Source organism: Jaculus jaculus, chromosome 6 (genome assembly GCF_020740685.1).
Source record: "Jaculus jaculus isolate mJacJac1 chromosome 6, mJacJac1.mat.Y.cur, whole genome shotgun sequence".
Lineage (NCBI taxonomy): Eukaryota > Metazoa > Chordata > Mammalia > Rodentia > Dipodidae > Jaculus > Jaculus jaculus.
In genome coordinates this window covers 166670626-166687618 of record NC_059107.1, presented here as the reverse complement: position 1 = coordinate 166687618, position 16993 = coordinate 166670626, and the positions used below count along the sequence as shown (strand labels likewise).

At 50.1% G+C, this 16993-nt stretch overlaps 1 protein-coding gene and 1 pseudogene across 8 annotated transcripts; one reads left to right on the top strand and one right to left on the bottom strand.

Moving 5' to 3' along the window:
• Positions 1-576: 576 nt before the first annotated feature.
• LOC101600776 lies at positions 577-1899 on the bottom strand (annotated as a pseudogene).
• Positions 1900-6120: 4221 nt separating this feature from the next.
• On the top strand, positions 6121-15891 carry Mapk11 (mitogen-activated protein kinase 11). 8 transcript variants are annotated; one of them, XM_045153143.1, is made up of 12 exons: positions 6121-6258; positions 11894-12023; positions 12197-12255; positions 12345-12456; positions 12546-12575; positions 12653-12700; positions 12774-12888; positions 13242-13313; positions 13506-13585; positions 13944-14022; positions 14108-14154; positions 14634-15891. In XM_045153143.1, the coding sequence occupies exons 1-12, from the start codon at positions 6143-6145 to the stop codon at positions 14733-14735; spliced, it is 990 nt and encodes a 329-aa protein (XP_045009078.1). In that variant the 5' UTR covers positions 6121-6142; the 3' UTR covers positions 14736-15891. The 8 variants fall into 8 exon arrangements, with proteins under 8 accessions (XP_045009078.1, XP_004650463.1, XP_045009073.1 ...); XM_004650406.2 differs by having other exon boundaries at positions 14108-14281; XM_045153138.1 differs by lacking the exon at positions 12546-12575 and having other exon boundaries at positions 14108-14281.
• Positions 15892-16993: the final 1102 nt, after the last annotated feature.

Genomic DNA, 16993 nt, shown 5'->3' with positions numbered 1-16993 from the left:
GGTCAGCTCTGACCTCCAGGAATTGGGGAGCAGCAGAGAGGCTTAGGGGTTTTCTCATGGGTGGCCAGCTATCTCCCTAACTCTTTATCCATCCTTCCTTTCCACTCCAACTTGAAAAGGCAACTTGGGCAGCCCCAGGAAAATAGACAAGACAGTTGGCCTGGGAAAGGCTGGCTGGGCCCCTCCTGCTTTGTGGAGAGGTTCTCAATATCCCAGTTTTAGCTCCAGCCTCCTCAGCCCACATCTGAAGCCCCATTAACTTTGCACAAAACCAACCAACTCCAGAGAAAGGTGGCTCCTTAGCTGAGGCCCTTGGGGAGGATCAATGAGGGGCACTGGAGGCTGGGCCACTCACAAGTTCTCCTGCCAGACCCCAACATCCACACTGGCTCCCAAAGAGGAAACTGACATCCAGGGTAGCTCTAGCATTAGCCAAAGTCAGATAGGAGGGCTGATGCTCTAGCCTGCTTGTGTGGACCAGGATGGATCTGTATTGATAGCAGATGCCTCTAGTAGTCTCCCATGAAAGTTTGTTTTTTTTTCAGAAATTAGAACTTTATTATAAACATTCCCAGATTAGAAACTGAATTTCTGTGAAGATGCTGAAACTTTTGGAACTGTATGTAAGATAAGCTTATTATAATGTATTTCACTCTCCAACACTGCAAGTTAGATCTAACAAAGGAAGTCTAAATTGCTTCATTGAAAACCAGTGAGCATAAAAATAAAATACCTGACACAAAACTAAAACAAACCCAACCAAAACATAAATTCTGCAAAGTGTTAATCCTCCAATTTAAAATAAATGGGTCTCCCAAGGGAAAATAATTCCATCACAGCAATTTAACAAAAAAACAGCACTACTCTCATAAAGGGAAATTATATGTAAGAAAGATGTAATGACGCTTTTAGAAAATGTAATTTTCATATTGGAAAACAAGCAAACTAAATACTTTGTGCTCACTGTCAGAAATTAAAGTACCTCTTGACATAGGATAAGTGGCATGAGTATCATGAAACCAAGCTCCTCAAATATTTTTCAATTTAATCCCAGGAGAACCAATTGAAGAGCTTCAAAATCCAAGGATAGACTGGTCCCAGAACATTTCTTCCTCCGTTCTTCCTTTGCCCTGTTCCTCCTTCTTTCTGCGCTTGCGGTCCTCTCTCCTAGAGGCTTCATCTCAGCTTTTTCCCTCTTTTCAAGTCTTAAGCTTTTCTGTACGGACTGGTTCAGTTTCTGTTTCTCCCTTCGGTTTCATTCTTTGGATGCTCTTTTGTTTGTTTAAATCCACTTCCTCAGAACTTTTTCTCTCATGCTTGGGCCGCTCTTTCTCAGTTCTTTTTCTGCCTTCTTCTAGGTGCTTTTTCCTTTTTGGATGCATATGTTTATGACTGGCTTGAGAGTCGCCGGCGCTGTAGCCTGCGCAGAGGTGTTTGAACTCCAAACTCTAGGCTGTATGAGCCACAATTGTATTCTTGCTGACTAAAGTTCAGGAGCACTGTTTTTTCTGAGAACTAGTCCCTGCTAAACTGACAGTAACCCAGAGAGTCTAGTGACAGCTTGCTGTTGTGAGCTGGGAACCAGTACTCTACAGTTTGTGAAATACTGCATGATCTTGGATGGGTCTGGATGGTTCCGGATGAAAATCCTGGGCCAAACATTCTGTACCTGGGTAGTCTCAGGGTGGCCTTGAACTCATGGCGATCCTCCTACCTCTGCCTCCCGAGTGCTGGGATTAAAGGCGTGAGCCACCACGCCCAGCTTGTACCTACCATTTCTTAGTCCTCTCTCATCCTTCTGAAAGAAGTCTCTGGCTCTAGGCCTCTGGCTTTCCGTGCTTTATTGTAATTTTAAAGTTCATCTTGAAAAGAGTCACAGGACTTGTTTGAATGCTTCATTAGGATGACAAAAAGGGTTTTTCTTTATCAGACTGACAGCTTGGTAGAGAAATTTGATCATATTCATCCACTAGTTGTTTCAGTTTTTCAGCATGAACCTTCCCCAAAGGAAGACTGTATCATGAGGTAGGCATCTACTTTTGTCCAGTATCTTATCCTCCTTCACCTTCTCAGAGCAGGGGCGGGCGTCTACAACTACTGCCCCCTCCCCGCCAACGCCGCCAGCTCGGGAAGAGGCTGCGGGGGAGGTGGCGGAGGGGCAGGAGCACCGCTGCCGCCGCCGCCCCGCCCAGCAGGCGGGTGGGGAAGGAGGCGGAGACCCGACTTCCTGAGGGGAAGTCGCCACCACCACCCACGGCTCACTTAAAAAAGTTTTAACTTGGTTGCTTTTCTTCCTCCTCCTCCAGATTGCCAAATCTTTTTTTTTTTCCCCCCCAGGTAGGTTCTCACTCGGCTTAACCCAGGCCGACCTGGAATTTATCCTGTAGTCTCATGCTGGCCTCAGACTCACAACAGCCCTCTTACTCCAGCCTCCAGGGTGCTGGGGTTAAAGGCCTGTGTCACCACACCCAGCTGCCAATTCTTACTTTATTTTCTTTACTATTATATTATTTTGCAGGGCTGAGGATTCAACCTAGGGCCTCACTCTGCTAGGCAAGAACTCTCTACTACTGAGCTAGTTGGCTCCAACCCAGGCCTAAGCCTAAGGTTTTTGACTTTTTTTGGTTTTTGGAGGTAGGGTTTTGCTGTAGCCCAAGTTGACCTGGAATTCACTCTGTAGTCTTAGGGTGGCCTTGAACTTTAGGCAATCCTCCTACCTCTGACTCTCAAGTTCTGGGATTAAAGGCATTCATCACCACACCAGACAAGGCCTAATTTTTTTTTTAATATATATATATATATTTTTTAATTTGAGAGCGACAGACACAGAGAGAAACACAGATAGAGGGAGAGAGAGAGAATGGGCGTGCCAGGGCTTCCAGCCTCTGCAAACGAACTCCAGATGTGTGCGCCCCCTTGTGCATCTGGCTAACGTGGGACCTGGGGAACCGAGCCTCGAACCGGGGTCCTTAGGCTTCACAGGCAAGCGCTTAACCGCTAAGCCATCTCTCCAGCCCAGGGCTTAAATTTTTATTTAAAACTCAGATTTTTGAGCTGGGTGTGGTGGCACATGCCTTTAATCCTAGCACTGGGGAGGGAGAGGTAGGAGGATTGCTGTGAGTTCAAGGCCACCCTAGACTACAGAGTGAATTCCAGGTCAGCCTGGGCTAGAGTGAGACCCTACCTTGAAAAAAAACAAATCAAACCAAAAAAAAAAAAAGCAAAACCCTCATCTTTAGCAGGAGAGATTTCCCAGTGGTTAGAGATGCTTGTTTACAAAACCTGATGTCCAGAATTCGATTCCCCAATATCCATATATTGAATTTATTTGGTAGGAGTCACTGGTGTGTCTATATTCTCTTCCCCTCTCTCAAATAATTTTTTTTTTAGATTTTGTTTGTTTGTCTGTTTATTTTTCGAGGTAGGGTCTCACAGTGGCCCAGGCTGACCTGGAATTCACTGTGTAGTCTCAGGGTGGCCTTGAACTCACGGTGATCCTCCTACCTCTGCCTCCCGAGTGCTGGGACTAAAGGTGTGCACCACCATGCCCGGCAGTGCCACCATGCCCGGCTTTTTTTAGATTTTTTAAAAAAATTTATCCATTTTGAGAGAATAAGTGAGAGACAGAGTGAAAGAGAATGGGTGCACCAGGGCCTCCAGCCACTGCAAACAAACTCCAGATGCATGCGCTTCCTTGTGCATCTGGCATACATGGGTCCTGGAGAATTGAACTGGGATCCTTTGGCTTTGCAGGCAAATACCTTAACTGCTGAGCCATCTCTCCAGCCCTAGTCTTTCCTTCTTTCTTTCTCTCTCTCTCTCTTTTTCTTTCTGAGGTAGGGTCTCTAGCCCAGGCTGTGTTGGAACTCTCTCTGTTGTCCCAGGCTAGTCTCAAACTCATAGTGATCCTTCTGCCTCTGCCTCCCAAATGCTATGCTATAAATAATTTTTTAAAATATTTTTTGTTCATTTTTATTTATTTATTTGAGAGGGAGAGAGAGAAACAGAGAATGGGCGCGCCAGGGCCTTCAGCCACTGCAAACAAACTCCAGACGCATGTGCTCCTTTGTGCATCTGGCTAACATGGGTCCTGGGGAATCGAGCCTCGAACTGGGGTCCTTAGGCTTCACAGGCAAGCGCTGAACCGCTATCCCATCTCTCCAGCCCCATGCTATAAATAATTTTAAAACTCAGATTTCACATTAAAGACCGTTCCTCCCCCCCACCCCCCAGGTAGGGCCTTGCTCTATCTAGCCCAGACTGACCTGGAATTCACTATGTGGTTTTAGAACTGACAATGATCCTACTTTCGACTCCCAAATTCTGGGATTGACTGCTGGGATTAAAGGTGTGTACCACCACGTCCATCCAAAAGCTTTGTTTTAACTTATTTGAGAGACAGAGAGAATGGGTGCCCCAGGGTCTCTAGCCACTGCAAAGGAACTCCAGACACATGTGCCACCTTGTGCGTCTGGTTTATGTGGGTACTGGGGAATCAAACCTGGGTCCTTAGGCGTCACTAAATGCCTTAACCACTAAGCTATCTCTCCAGTCCAGAGCATCCCTGCCCCTCCCCCCAGGTAAGGTCTCACTCTGGCCCAGGCTGACCTGGAATTCACTATGTGGCTTCAGGGTGGCCTTGAATTCTGGCAATCCTATCTCTGCCTCCCCAGCTGGGATTAAAGACGTGCGCCGCCACGTCCTGCAGAGCTGTTGTTTAAAATATTTTATTTGACAGAGAAAGAGGAAGACAGAGAATGGGTGTACCAGGGCCTCCAGCCACTACAAAAAAACTCCAGACTCTAAGCCATCCTCCAGCCTGAGAACTGTTTTCTTTAATACAAGCTTGATTTCTTTCTTTCCTGAGTGAGCAGCATAGCCAGGAAGCCTTCTACATAGACTTTCTCCCAACTTCCCACTGCTTCACCAGGACTCAGGTTCAGGAACATTCTCTGCCTGGAAAAGCCTCCTCTGATAGAAATTAAGTTTGTCTTTTTTCCTTCCTTTTCCTAACTCCCTCTCTCGTTTTCCTTTCCTTTCTTTCAAGACAAGAGTCTCAGTCTGTGGCTCAAATTGGCCTGGAATTCACTTTGTATCTAAGACTGGCCTTGAATTCACTGTTTTCCTCATCCTCCTCAGTGCTGGGACTGTAAGCATAAACTACCACTCCCAGTCTGTGTTCACCTTATTTTATTTTATTTTATTTTTTTTTTTGAGGTAGGGTCTCACACTAGCCCAGGCTGACCTGGAATTCTCTATGTAGTCTCAGATGGCCTGGAACTCACAGGGGTCCGCCTACTTCTGCCTCCCAAGTGTTGGGATTGAAGGTGTGCATCACCTCGCCCGTCTGTGTCACTTTTAAAGGGAAATGAAGGTGGGTGTATGGCCTGGAATGACGCCCTCTAAGGACGTGGTGGACTGGTAAGCAAGAGAAAATTTCTGCAGGCTTGCCTAAGTACCGAGTGGTGGGTGCCTGTCTGAGTGACAGCACCTGCTGGGCCGCCTTGTGCTAGAGGTCTCGGAGCCTGGCAAAGTCAGGGTTGTCTTGGACTGCTTCAGAAGGAAAAGTACCCGGTTCCAAGGAGAACTCGTTTGGGGACTACACCTTGTGGCCCCAACTCTGTGTCGCTGCTGTCCCTGGTCCTGACTGGCAGGACTTTCCCACGAGCTGCTAGACCCAGGTTAGGGCAAGAAGGTGGGCACGGGTGAATGCCGCCCCGCGAGGGCCAAGTCACCAAGGATCAGAAGCGTCCTCCACCGCCCAGGCCCCTAGGCGCCGTCCCCGCCCCGCCCCGCCCCGCCCAGCAAGCGCTGTCTGGATAAAAGTATTCCTATCGCTCGCCTCCGCCTCCGCTCACTTTGGACAGTTCCCATTTTTGACGAAGAACGGTGGACGGAGGAAGGACAGGAGGGGAAGGCGAGAGGATCCAGTGGTCCCCCACCGCCCCCAAGGAAGGGACAGCCGGCTTCCGCTTTGTCGCCTTCTCTAGGTGCAGGAAGCTGTGCGTCAGTCGTTGGGAACCCCCTCCCCCTTCCCCTCCAGACCCGGGAAATCCGCCCGGCCCCGCCCCGCCCCCCCCCCCCCCCCCCCCCCCCCCCCCCGCTCGGCTCCGCTGGGCTGGCGCGGGCTGCCGCTGCGGACATGTCGGGTCCGCGCGCAGGCTTCTACCGCCAGGAGCTCAACAAGACCATTTGGGAAGTGCCGCAGCGGCTTCAGGGCCTGCGCCCGGTGGGCTCCGGCGCCTACGGCTCGGTCTGGTAGGGACGGGACAGGGACCCGGTGGGGACCACACGGGATGGCGTGCGCGACCCTCCCGCGCGGCGCGCTGGGCTCCCGGCGTGAGGAGGGGCCTCGCCCTGCCTCCGCCCCTGGCCGGCCTGCCTGGGAGGATAAATGGGGGGAGGGGACACGGGAAACTTTCCTACCCGACGCACACACAGGCAGGGTGGGGCGTCCAACTGCTCCCCCTATTCCGAATGTCCCCCACCAGGTCGAATCCCGCGGCATCACAGCTTGGCAGGAGGGCAGGTCTTGGGGCCAGCTGTAAAATAGAGCAGCCATCCGGGTTCTTCAAAGCAAGGGCCAAGCAGCCCTAGAGTCTTAAGAGATATGCCCAACCCTGAGCAGGTGCTATTGTTTGAAAGCGGGGATCCCAGTTGCCAGTGGTAGGGGGCATTTCCCCTTAGTACGGCCCAAGGCTCTCCCACAACTTTCTCTCTCCTTTTTTTTTTTTCCTTCGGTTTTTCGAGGTAGTGTCTCGCTGTAGCTCAGGCTGACCTGGAATTCACTATGTAGTCTCAGGGTTGCCTTGAACGTATGGCGATCCTCCTACCTCTGCCTCCCTGAGTGCGGGGATTAAAGGTGTGTGCCACCATGCCCGGCTTCTCTCACAATTTTCTAGGAGTCTTGGGCCTTTACACACTTCAAAGCCTTAAGGTTGTCTACAGGCTACTGCAATTTTACTCTAGCAAAGGAATTCAGACTCCAGTCCTTCAATAAGGCCTGAGGTCCAGAGGTCAGAATCTTGATGGGGGATGTAGTCCTCAGCTTTGGCCTGTTCCCAGACACCTGGGACTGGAATGTGGTCGCAGTCAGTCCATGTTGACAGTGAGGCTGATCAAGGGTGTGAATATTGATAGGTGCCCCTTCCCCAACATCCTGCGGTGGTGGTGGTGGTGGTGGGGAAACATCCTTACCAAGGCCAGTGCCGGGAAGCTGCTGTCTACTGTAAGTCAGTGGTCAGGAAAGCAGAGGCTCCTAGGCCCTTGCAGGTTATAGACTTCGGATCCCTTCTGTGAGCTGAACTCTGGAGCCTGAAGCAGGGGCTGGGCAGACTGAGATGTTGGATCTTGTGCTGTTACTTGCCTGACATAGTAGATCTCTGTTTCAGAGCAGAGCTGTCTTCATCTTTGATTTCAAGGATAGGAAGAAGATGCAACACATAGCAGTGCCCATAGAGGTGTGCTTTTTCATGCCTGTAGCCTGTAATCCCAGCACCAGGGAGGTGGAAGAGGCAAGAGAATCAAGAATTCAAGGCCAGCTTGGACTATACAAACTGGGTTACATGAGACCGTGCGTGCGTGCGTGCGTGTGCGTGTACACATACATACATACACACACACAAATAAATTTGGGGCTGGAGAGATGACTTAGTGGTTAAAGCACTTGCCTGCAAAGCCAAAGGACCCAGGTTCAATTCCCTAGGACCCACGTCAGCCACATGCACCATGTGGCACATGCATCTGGAGTTCGTTTGCAGCAGCTGGAGGCCCTGGCGCACACATTCTTTATCTGCCTCTCTCTCACTCTCAAATAAATTATACATTTGGGGGGGGGGGACTGAAGAAATGGCTCACTGGATAGGACACTGACCTGCAAAGCCTGACAATCAGAGTTTGATTCCCCAGTACCCATGAAAAGCCAGATACACAAAGTGGCACATGTACCTGGAGTTCATTTGCACTGGCTGGAGCCCCTGGTGCACCCATTCTCATTCCTTCTGTCTTCTATCTTTCTCTGCTTGCAAATAAATTTTTAGTATTTTATTTTATTTGAGACAAGAGAAAAAAGAAAATGTTTCTGTTTTCTTATGAAAAAAATCCAAATTTCTGTACTGACCTTCTGTGATCCATGCTCTGAGACACAACTTTTGGTGCCTGAGACAACCAAAGCAATAACATGGTGATACCCTAGTGAGAACCTAGAAAGCGAAAGAGGCCGCTAAAGAGAGAATGGGTGTGCCGGGGCCTCTAGGCACTGCAAACAGTCTTCAGACACGTGCCACCATGTGCATCTGGCTTTTATGTGGGAACTGGGGAATCAAACCTGGGACCTTGGGCTTTGCAGGCAAGCCTCTTAACTGCTATGCCATTGCTCCAGTCCGTAAATTTTTTTGCGAGATAGGTTCTTGTTTTAGCCCAGGCTGACCTGTAATTCACTCTGTAGTCTCAGGGTGGCCTCAAACTCATGTTGATCCTCCTGTCTCGGCCTCCCAAGTGCCGGGATTAAAGGCATACGCCACCACACCTATAGTAAAAAACTTTTTTAAAATAAATAAATAAATAAAAATTTGGGCTGGAGACATGGTTCAGTGGTTAAAGGGCTGGCTTGCAAAGCCTAACAGCCGGGTTCAATTCCCCAGTGTCCATATAAAGCCAGGCACACAAAGTGCCACATGTATCTGCAGTTTGTTTGCAGTGGCAGGAGGCTCTGGTATGCCTGTTCTCTCTTTCTCATAAATAAATTAATAATAAATTTGAAAACAAGCAAGTGTGAGTGACCATATGGGATAAATTCACTTGGGGAGTTACTGGGAGAGGGTCAAATTCTCCCAGTGAGGCCTGGGTCTCCTTACCTGTGGTGTTTACTCAGTTCCATTTATTCTGAGGCCAATGATGGAGTGCCAGCTCCCTGTAACGTGAGTGCCTATATGCAGTCAAGTAAAAGGAGGGCCCCCAAAGGGCCCACTAACCTCACACTCCATCTCAAGCAGTTACCTGGACTTTGAGCTGATGATAGGGGTTTATTCTACCACCTCCTGGACTCATGAGAATCCTAGACCCAATGTATACAACACTCTCTGTGGACAGAAGGGGAAATATCTTGAAAGGGAGAGAAGCAAGAGGGAGAGGGAACAAGCCATGTAAAAGCATTGCAGCCAGCAGGTCTCATATTTTCAGTGGGTTCATAGCTGCTTTGCTCCTGAGGGCAGTGAGACCAGGAGCACATGAGGAGACCCTATCCCATTTCCTTTGAGGGTCTCCAATGATTGGTAGATGGTGAGTTCACAGGTGGAGAGGGTTGATAGGACTGGACAAAGTTATGTTCTGTGGGTCTAGAAACCCCCTAGGTTGTACATCTCCTGTCCAATTATTCAGTTACAATTGAAGTGTATTTTTCTTTTTTTATCTTTTCTTTCTTTCTTTCTTTTTTTTTTTTTTTTTTGGTTTTTCGAGGTAGGGTCTCACTCTAGCCCAAGCTGACCTGGAATTCACTGTGGAGTCTCAAGGTGGCCTCGAATTCACAGCGATCCTCCTACTTCTGCCTCCCTAGGGCTGGGATTAAAGGCATGTGCCACCACTCCTGGCTGAAGTGTATTTTTCTTTCTTTCTCTCTCTCTCATTTGTTTTTTGAGGCAGGGTCTCACTCTAGTCCTAAATGATCTGGAACTCACTCTGTAGCCTACCTGGCCTTGAACCCATGGCAATCTTCATACCTCAGCCTCTTTGCTGTTTGGATCAAAGACGCCACTACACTTGCTATTTTTGTGGGGGTGGGGGGCGGGCAGGGATTCAAGATAGTGTCTTGGCTGACCTGGAATTAGTCTTAGGCTGGCCTCTAACTCTTAGCAATCCTCCTACCTCTGCCTCCTAAATTCTGGTATTAAAGGCGTGAACCACCATGTGCATCTGGATTTATGTGGGTTGTGGAGAATAGAACCTGGTTCCTTAGGCTTCACAGGCAAGCACCTTAACTACTAAGCCATCTCTCCAGTTCTTTTTTTTTTTTTTTTTTGAGATAGGGTCTCACTTTAGCACCGGCTAACCTGGAAATCACTCTGTATTCTCAGGGTTGTACCACCATGTGCGGATGTTTCTGCTTTTTCCTCATGGCGATCCTCCTACCTCTGCCTCCTGTTTTGCTGAGCTTAAAGACGGGTGCTACCACACCCAGCAGCGCTTTGGCTTTGCTGGAAAGTGCCTTAACTGCCAAGCCATCTCTCCAGCCTCTCTCTCTCTCCCTCCATATATGTTGTTGTTTTCACTCTAGCTTAGGCTGACCTGGAATGCATTCTGTAGCCCAAGATGGTCTCTGTAAATCCTACCTCAGCCTTCCCAGTGCTGGGATTAAAGCTTGAGCCACCATAGCTAGCTCTTTCTTTTTTGTTTAAATGTTTTATTTTTTATTTATTTACTAGGGGTCAGAATATAGGCATGCCAGGTCCTCCAGCTACTACAAATGAACTCCAGATGCATGCACTACCTTGTGCATCTGGCTTATGTGGGTCCTAGGGAATTGAACCTGGGTCCTTTGGCCTTGCAGGCAAGTGCCTTAGCCACTAAGTCATCTCTTCATCCCTCATTTCTTTTTCTTTCTTTCTTTTCTTTTGTGGGAAAAAGTTTATTTTGGCTTGCAGACTTGAGGGAAAGCTCCACGATGGCAGGGAAAACAAACAACATGAGCAGAGGGTGAACGTCATCCCCTGCTCAACATCAGGTAGACAACAGGAACAGGACAATGTGTCAAACACTGACATGGGAAAACTGGCTATAACACCTATTAGCCTACCCCCAACCCCCCCCCCCCCACAATACACTCCCTCTCGGACGGTTTAATTCCCAAATCTCCACCAGCTGGGAACCTAACATTCAGAACACCTAAGTTTATGGGGGACGTCTGAATCAAATCACCACATTACACCCCTGACCCCCATAAACTGATAACCATCCATGATGTAAAACGCAATGCATTCAGTCCAACTTTAAGCGTCCCCATAAATTTATCAATCCCCATGATCAAACGTTCCCATAGTCCAAAAATCTCATTGCTTGATTTTATTTTCCCTTCCTTTTTCCCCCTCCCCTACCTACCCTCCTTTTTTGTTGTTGTTGTTTTTGTTTTTGGAGGTAGGGTCTTCCTCTAGCTCAGGCTTACCTGGAATTTGTGTTAGGCTGGCCTGGAACTCAAGCAGTCCTCCTACCACTGCCTCTTGAGTACTGGGATTTAAAGGCGTGCGCCACCACGCCCGGCTGTCTTCCTTCCTTCTTTCTGAAATAGATTATATTGTCTAGGCTACTCTTGACCTCACTATGTAGCCTACCTGGGCGGACCTTGAATTTGCCTCAATCCTCCTGCCTAACCTCCCAAGTACTGAAATCTCTACGCCCAATTTTAGTTACTAATTAAGATGAAATAAACACCTCTGGCCAATTTTCCTTGTATATTTTGAACATGGGGGTGGGGTTGCCTAGGACTGCTGGAGGCAGCTCTACAAATGCTAGGTTAGCCTTCTGGTTCATGATGTCCACGCAGATGGCGGAGGACCTCTGACTATCTTTGCTGAGTGGGGGCCAAAGCTTGGGAGAGAGTCAGAGAATAAGAAAAACAGGCCTGGCGTGGTGGTGCACGCCTTTAATCCCAGCAGAGATAGGAGGATCTGTGAATTCGAGGGCACATTGTAGTGAATTCCAGGTCAGCCTGGGTTAGAACGAGACCCTACCTCAAAAAAAAAAAAACAAAAAGAAAGAAAGAAAAGTCCTGCTAGGGAATACGGCGTGGCAGTCGTCGGAGGCATCTCCTCCGGGCCGTGCGCAGGGTCGGCGCGAAACCGGCCAGCCGCCGGCTCAGCCCAGGCCAGCCTCCCGCGCGCCACCTCACTCGCCCGCCTTGCAGCTCGGCCTACGACGCGCGGCTGTGCCAGAAGGTGGCGGTGAAGAAGCTGTCGCGTCCCTTCCAGTCGTTGATTCACGCGCGAAGGACTTACCGCGAGCTGCGGCTGCTCAAGCACCTGAAGCACGAGAACGTGAGAGCGCTTCCCGGCCCTAGGCCGCGGGCGGGCCGTGGGGCTTGGACCAATGGGCGCTGTCCAGGGAGACGGGGCGGAGTCTCCGGACACGCGTTTCACGCGGGCGGGGTTTGGGTGGAGTCGGGGCATTCCTCCGGCTTTACTTGGGTTCTGCTGCGCTCTCCACCTAGGTTATAGGGCTTCTGGACGTCTTCACGCCGGCCACATCCATCGAGGATTTCAGCGAAGTGTGAGCGGCCCCAGCAAACGGCGGCGGCCTTGGGAGCTTAGTCGGGAGGGGGTGGTGGGACACTGTTCTAACCCCTGGCCCCGGCGCAGGTACCTGGTGACCACCTTGATGGGCGCCGACCTGAACAACATCGTCAAATGCCAGGCGCTGAGCGATGAGCACGTACAGTTCCTCGTTTACCAGCTGCTGCGTGGGCTGAAGGTAGGGCGCGTGGGCTCCTGGGCTCCCTGGATCTCCTAGGGTGGGGGCGAAACGGAGCTGGGGCTCACTGGGTCTGCCCTCCCCTGCAGTACATCCATTCTGCCGGGATCATCCACCGGGTAGGTGCAGCTGCGGGTGAGGTGAGGGTCACTGCAGCGGGGCTCTAGCTCGCGTTCACGTCCCGCCCACCCTGCAGGACCTGAAGCCCAGCAACGTGGCCGTAAATGAGGACTGCGAGCTTAGGGTGAGAGCCAGGGGATGGGGTGGGCAGCGAGCGAGCGCAAGACAGTTGCCTTAAGACGCATGTGGTCCTTTAGATCCTGGACTTTGGGCTGGCACGCCAGGCGGACGAGGAGATGACAGGATACGTGGCCACGCGCTGGTACCGGGCGCCAGAAATCATGCTGAATTGGATGCATTATAACCAGACAGGTGTTGTGGACCTCACCAGCTGATTACCATCTGATCAGAGTGGACAGGCAGAGCTCACTACAAGGCCTAAGAATAGTTGCTAAGTGGTGGGAATGGTGAGAAAGGATGATGGGTGGAGGGGCCAACTGTACCTGGAGCTGTGGAAGAGAAGCAAGATCTGGTGCCAGCCTTCAGTGAGATGTGGAGCGTTTGGTGGTAGTGGGTGTCCTCATACCCCTTCTCAGGCTGAGATACAGAGGAAGGTCTCTGTGGTTTGGGTCCATTACTGAGATTACTTGGCTGGCTCTTCCCCAGCCTCACAGAATGACTTGCGGTGACAAACTAACAAAGGTCTCCTTCCCTTCTCCCAACAGTGGACATCTGGTCTGTGGGCTGCATCATGGCTGAGCTGCTCCAGGGAAAGGCCCTCTTCCCAGGAAATGACTGTATCCTTGGGGAGCATAGGTCCCTTCCTGCAAGGGTGGGTGTGGACTTTGGCTCTTTTTGAAAGTTTCAGCTCTGCCTCATGCCATGCCACATGGAGTTCACTGTCTTTAGTTGCAGCACCACAGTACCCTGGGAGCTGGGGCTGGAAAGGTTCAATGGCTGGGCCACTGGGTGTTTCCTGAGCCAGATAGACATTGACCAGCTGAAGCGGATCATGGAGGTGGTGGGCACTCCCAGCCCTGAGGTTCTGGCAAAGATATCATCAGAGCACGTAAGCCCTAGACACTCTGGGGAGGGGTCTGTGTGGAGCTAGATGGGTGGTGTCACATGGGAAACTTGAGCAAGATATTTTGGGTAGAAGGGAAAAGTGAAGATAAAGCCATGACACTGACAAGGTTCTGTGGCTATGGGTAATGGAGACAGGTGGTGGCAGGGAGTGCTTTGAACATTGGCTCCTGCAGGTATCAGGGGTCCAAATGAAGGGCGGTAGCCGCCAGACTGTGGAGAGCAGGTCTCTGGCTAGGCCTGCTGGAATGAATGCATCAAGTCCTCTTGCAAGCCTTCTTGCCCAGTTTGGGGCCAACAGATAAGGATGAGCAACCTCCTAAGCCCTTCTCATGTGCCCCCAGGCTCGGACATATATCAAGTCTCTGCCCCCCATGCCCCAGAAGGACCTCAGCAGCATCTTCCATGGAGCCAACCCCCTGGGTGAGGACTGGCTCTGGGGTTAGGCTGGGCTCCACATTCAGCCCTGGATTTGGAGCTGACCCCTATCCCAATGGCCCTCCTTTAGCTGTAGACCTCCTTGGAAGGATGCTGGTGCTGGACAGTGACCAGAGGGTCAGTGCAGCTGAGGCCTTGGCCCATGCATACTTCAGCCAATACCACGACCCTGATGACGAGCCAGAGGCTGAGCCCTATGATGAAAGTGTTGAGGCCAAGGAGCGCACGGTGGAGGAGTGGAAGGGTGGGCACAGGGCAGGGGCCACGGGAGGGGGAATGGTACCCAGGAGCTTGAGGACTACTTTCTCCCAGAGCAGAATTTTATCTGCTTCCTGTAAGAAACTCCCCAGCATCTCCCCAGAGTGGTCTGAGAAGGGGCAACAAGCTGCTACTCCAGAGTGGGGCAGGTTAAGATAGGAGGAGTCCAGCAGAGGTTTGAGGGGAAGCATAGGGCAGGCTCTGGCTCTCAACCTTTGTGATAAGGTTGCTCTTAGAGGATGGTGGGTATGGGCTGGGCAGCAAGTGCCAAACATGCAGAGGGGCACTGCAGTGGGGACAGCACAGTCTCACTCTATTCCTTCACCCCCGCCCCCCAGAGCTTACTTACCAGGAAGTCCTCAGCTTCAAGCCCCTGGATCCATCACAGTCACCTGGCAACCATGAGATTGAGCAATGAGACATTGCCTGTAGGGGCCTGAGCCTGACACCTTTCCTCAGACTGTCAGTTTTCCTTGAGAGAGGCCTCTCAGGCAGCCTGGGATCCTTTGCCTTGAGGAGAATCTACATATGACTTCATGAGTATGTACACGTGTGCCTTCCACGTGTTGGAGTATGAACAGAAGTTTCCCTGGACTTCCCTTGGTCCTCCTAGGTTTTCCTTGAAATCTCACTGTGTAGGACCTGGATGCCCAGGGGAATATGTCTATCCAGATCTCTTCCATAGAAGACTATCAGGTGGGAAGAGGACAAATGAGTCAGGGCCCCTGGAGACTCTGAGGATGGGACTAAATAGTTATAGCTTCTCAGCCTGGAAGTGTGGAGCTGCTCTGGGAATTGCTGAGGCCCATAAGTCTGAGAACTAAGAGCCAGTGCCCACCTGATTGGGTAAGGATCCTCTGGTGATGGCAGGTTGATGATCATCACCAGATGTCTACTCAGAACAGTTACCTGAAGTTTTGTGTTTGTCTCTGGTGTGTAGGAACTTGGATATGAGTGTGCATACCTGGTGTTCAAACACAGGGCATGTGCTGATGATCTTTGGGCATCCAATGGCCAGTAGCTGTGTCTGAAAGGGCACCTAAGTTGGAATATTCTCTTGCCTCTCCCCCTGCAGTTCATGATGCCCAATCTGTCCAGGGGTTGTGTGGGGGGGTGACAAGTACATCAATTTGAGAAAAAGCCATGGCTTTTCCCCCACTTGGGTACAGTAGGTACAGCAGGCTCTTCAGGTAAAAAAAAGAAGACAATGCCAGCTGGAGAACTGATATAGCAGGGAGTCTAGCCTTGAGGACGGTAGTCAGGCAGCACCTATGGATGTGGTCTTGAACATTATTGTCCCTGGACCTTGGCCCAGAGCTGAAAAAAGCCTCTGCCCATACTCTACCTCTGCTCACCATGTGGCTCTGCAGCTGATGAGGAGGTACTCTGATTTGTGGATTATCCCTCATCTCCCCTTCTCTCTGAAAGAAACTGAAAAAGTAATTTCTGGAACAAGACCCTGCTTGGAGATATGTTGGACATGAAGCTCCTACCTGAAGAGGCAGTGACCTCTTGCTACCAGGGATCCAGAGAGGTCTGAATGTCAAGTGCCTGTACCAGGGGTGCACAATAAAGGGGATTCCCTCTTGCTCTTTATTTTTTTTTTTATTAACAACTTCCATGATTATAAAAAATGCCCCATGGTAATACCCTCCCTCCCCCCACTTACCCCTTTGAAACTCCACTCTCCCACCCCATCTCAGTTTCTCCTTTACTTTTGATGTCTTGATCTTTTCCTCGTCTTATGATGGTCTTATGCAGGTAGTATCAGGAACTGTGAGGCCATGGATACCCAGGCCATTTTGTGTGTGGAGGGAGCATGTTGTATGGAGTCCTGCCCTTTCTTTGGCTCTTACATTCTTTCTGCCACCTCTTCCGCATTAGACCCTGAGCCTTTTGGAAGGTGTGATACAGATTTTGCAGTACTGAGCACTGTGGTCATTTCTTTCCATCACCATGATACCTTCTGAGTCGCCCCAAGGTCACTGCCATCTGAAAGGAGAAGATTCTCAACCAAAAGTGAGAGTAGCATTAATATAAGCATGTGAACATTAACAGAAGTGCCTACTGGGAAGTTTGATAAGCATAGTATATACATTTGGCCAGACAACAACAGACATTACATCCCTAGGGCTTATGACTACCCTTGTTTTAAGTTTTCAGTATCAGGGATGTATTCCCTTCCCATGGAGCAGGCTTCCAGTTCAATTAGAGGGCAGTTGGTTTCCCCATAACAGACATGCCACTATTGCACCTGTTGGCTCATTTGGCCTGGCTGGCCAATTATAAGGCTTGCAGTGTCCACTGATGAGTATCTTCACTGGTGATTTCTTTTTCTCTCACTGAACTGCATGCAGAATGGCTTCTTTCAGCTTTCTGTCAGCTGGTCTACATGAAGGAGGTTATCAGCTCAGTTCCAGCAAGATTTCTCCGTGGCCTTGCAGCCCAAGTATATGGAGTCTTCAGCAATATGGTCTTGCCATCTATTCCTGGTGCGAAACCAAGAGCCTCAGCAATAGCCTATAATGTTTTGGGGGCATCAGGGATCTCCCTGGCCAACAACTCACTGGAAGATATCCCATCCCTGGCACTGAAAATTTTCTAGCAACAATCTACAGCTCCTGAGTGTTCCATTGTCCAAAAAAAGTAGGATTACATATGTTTTATTTATATCCTCTTAGATTTTGATTAGCTGTCC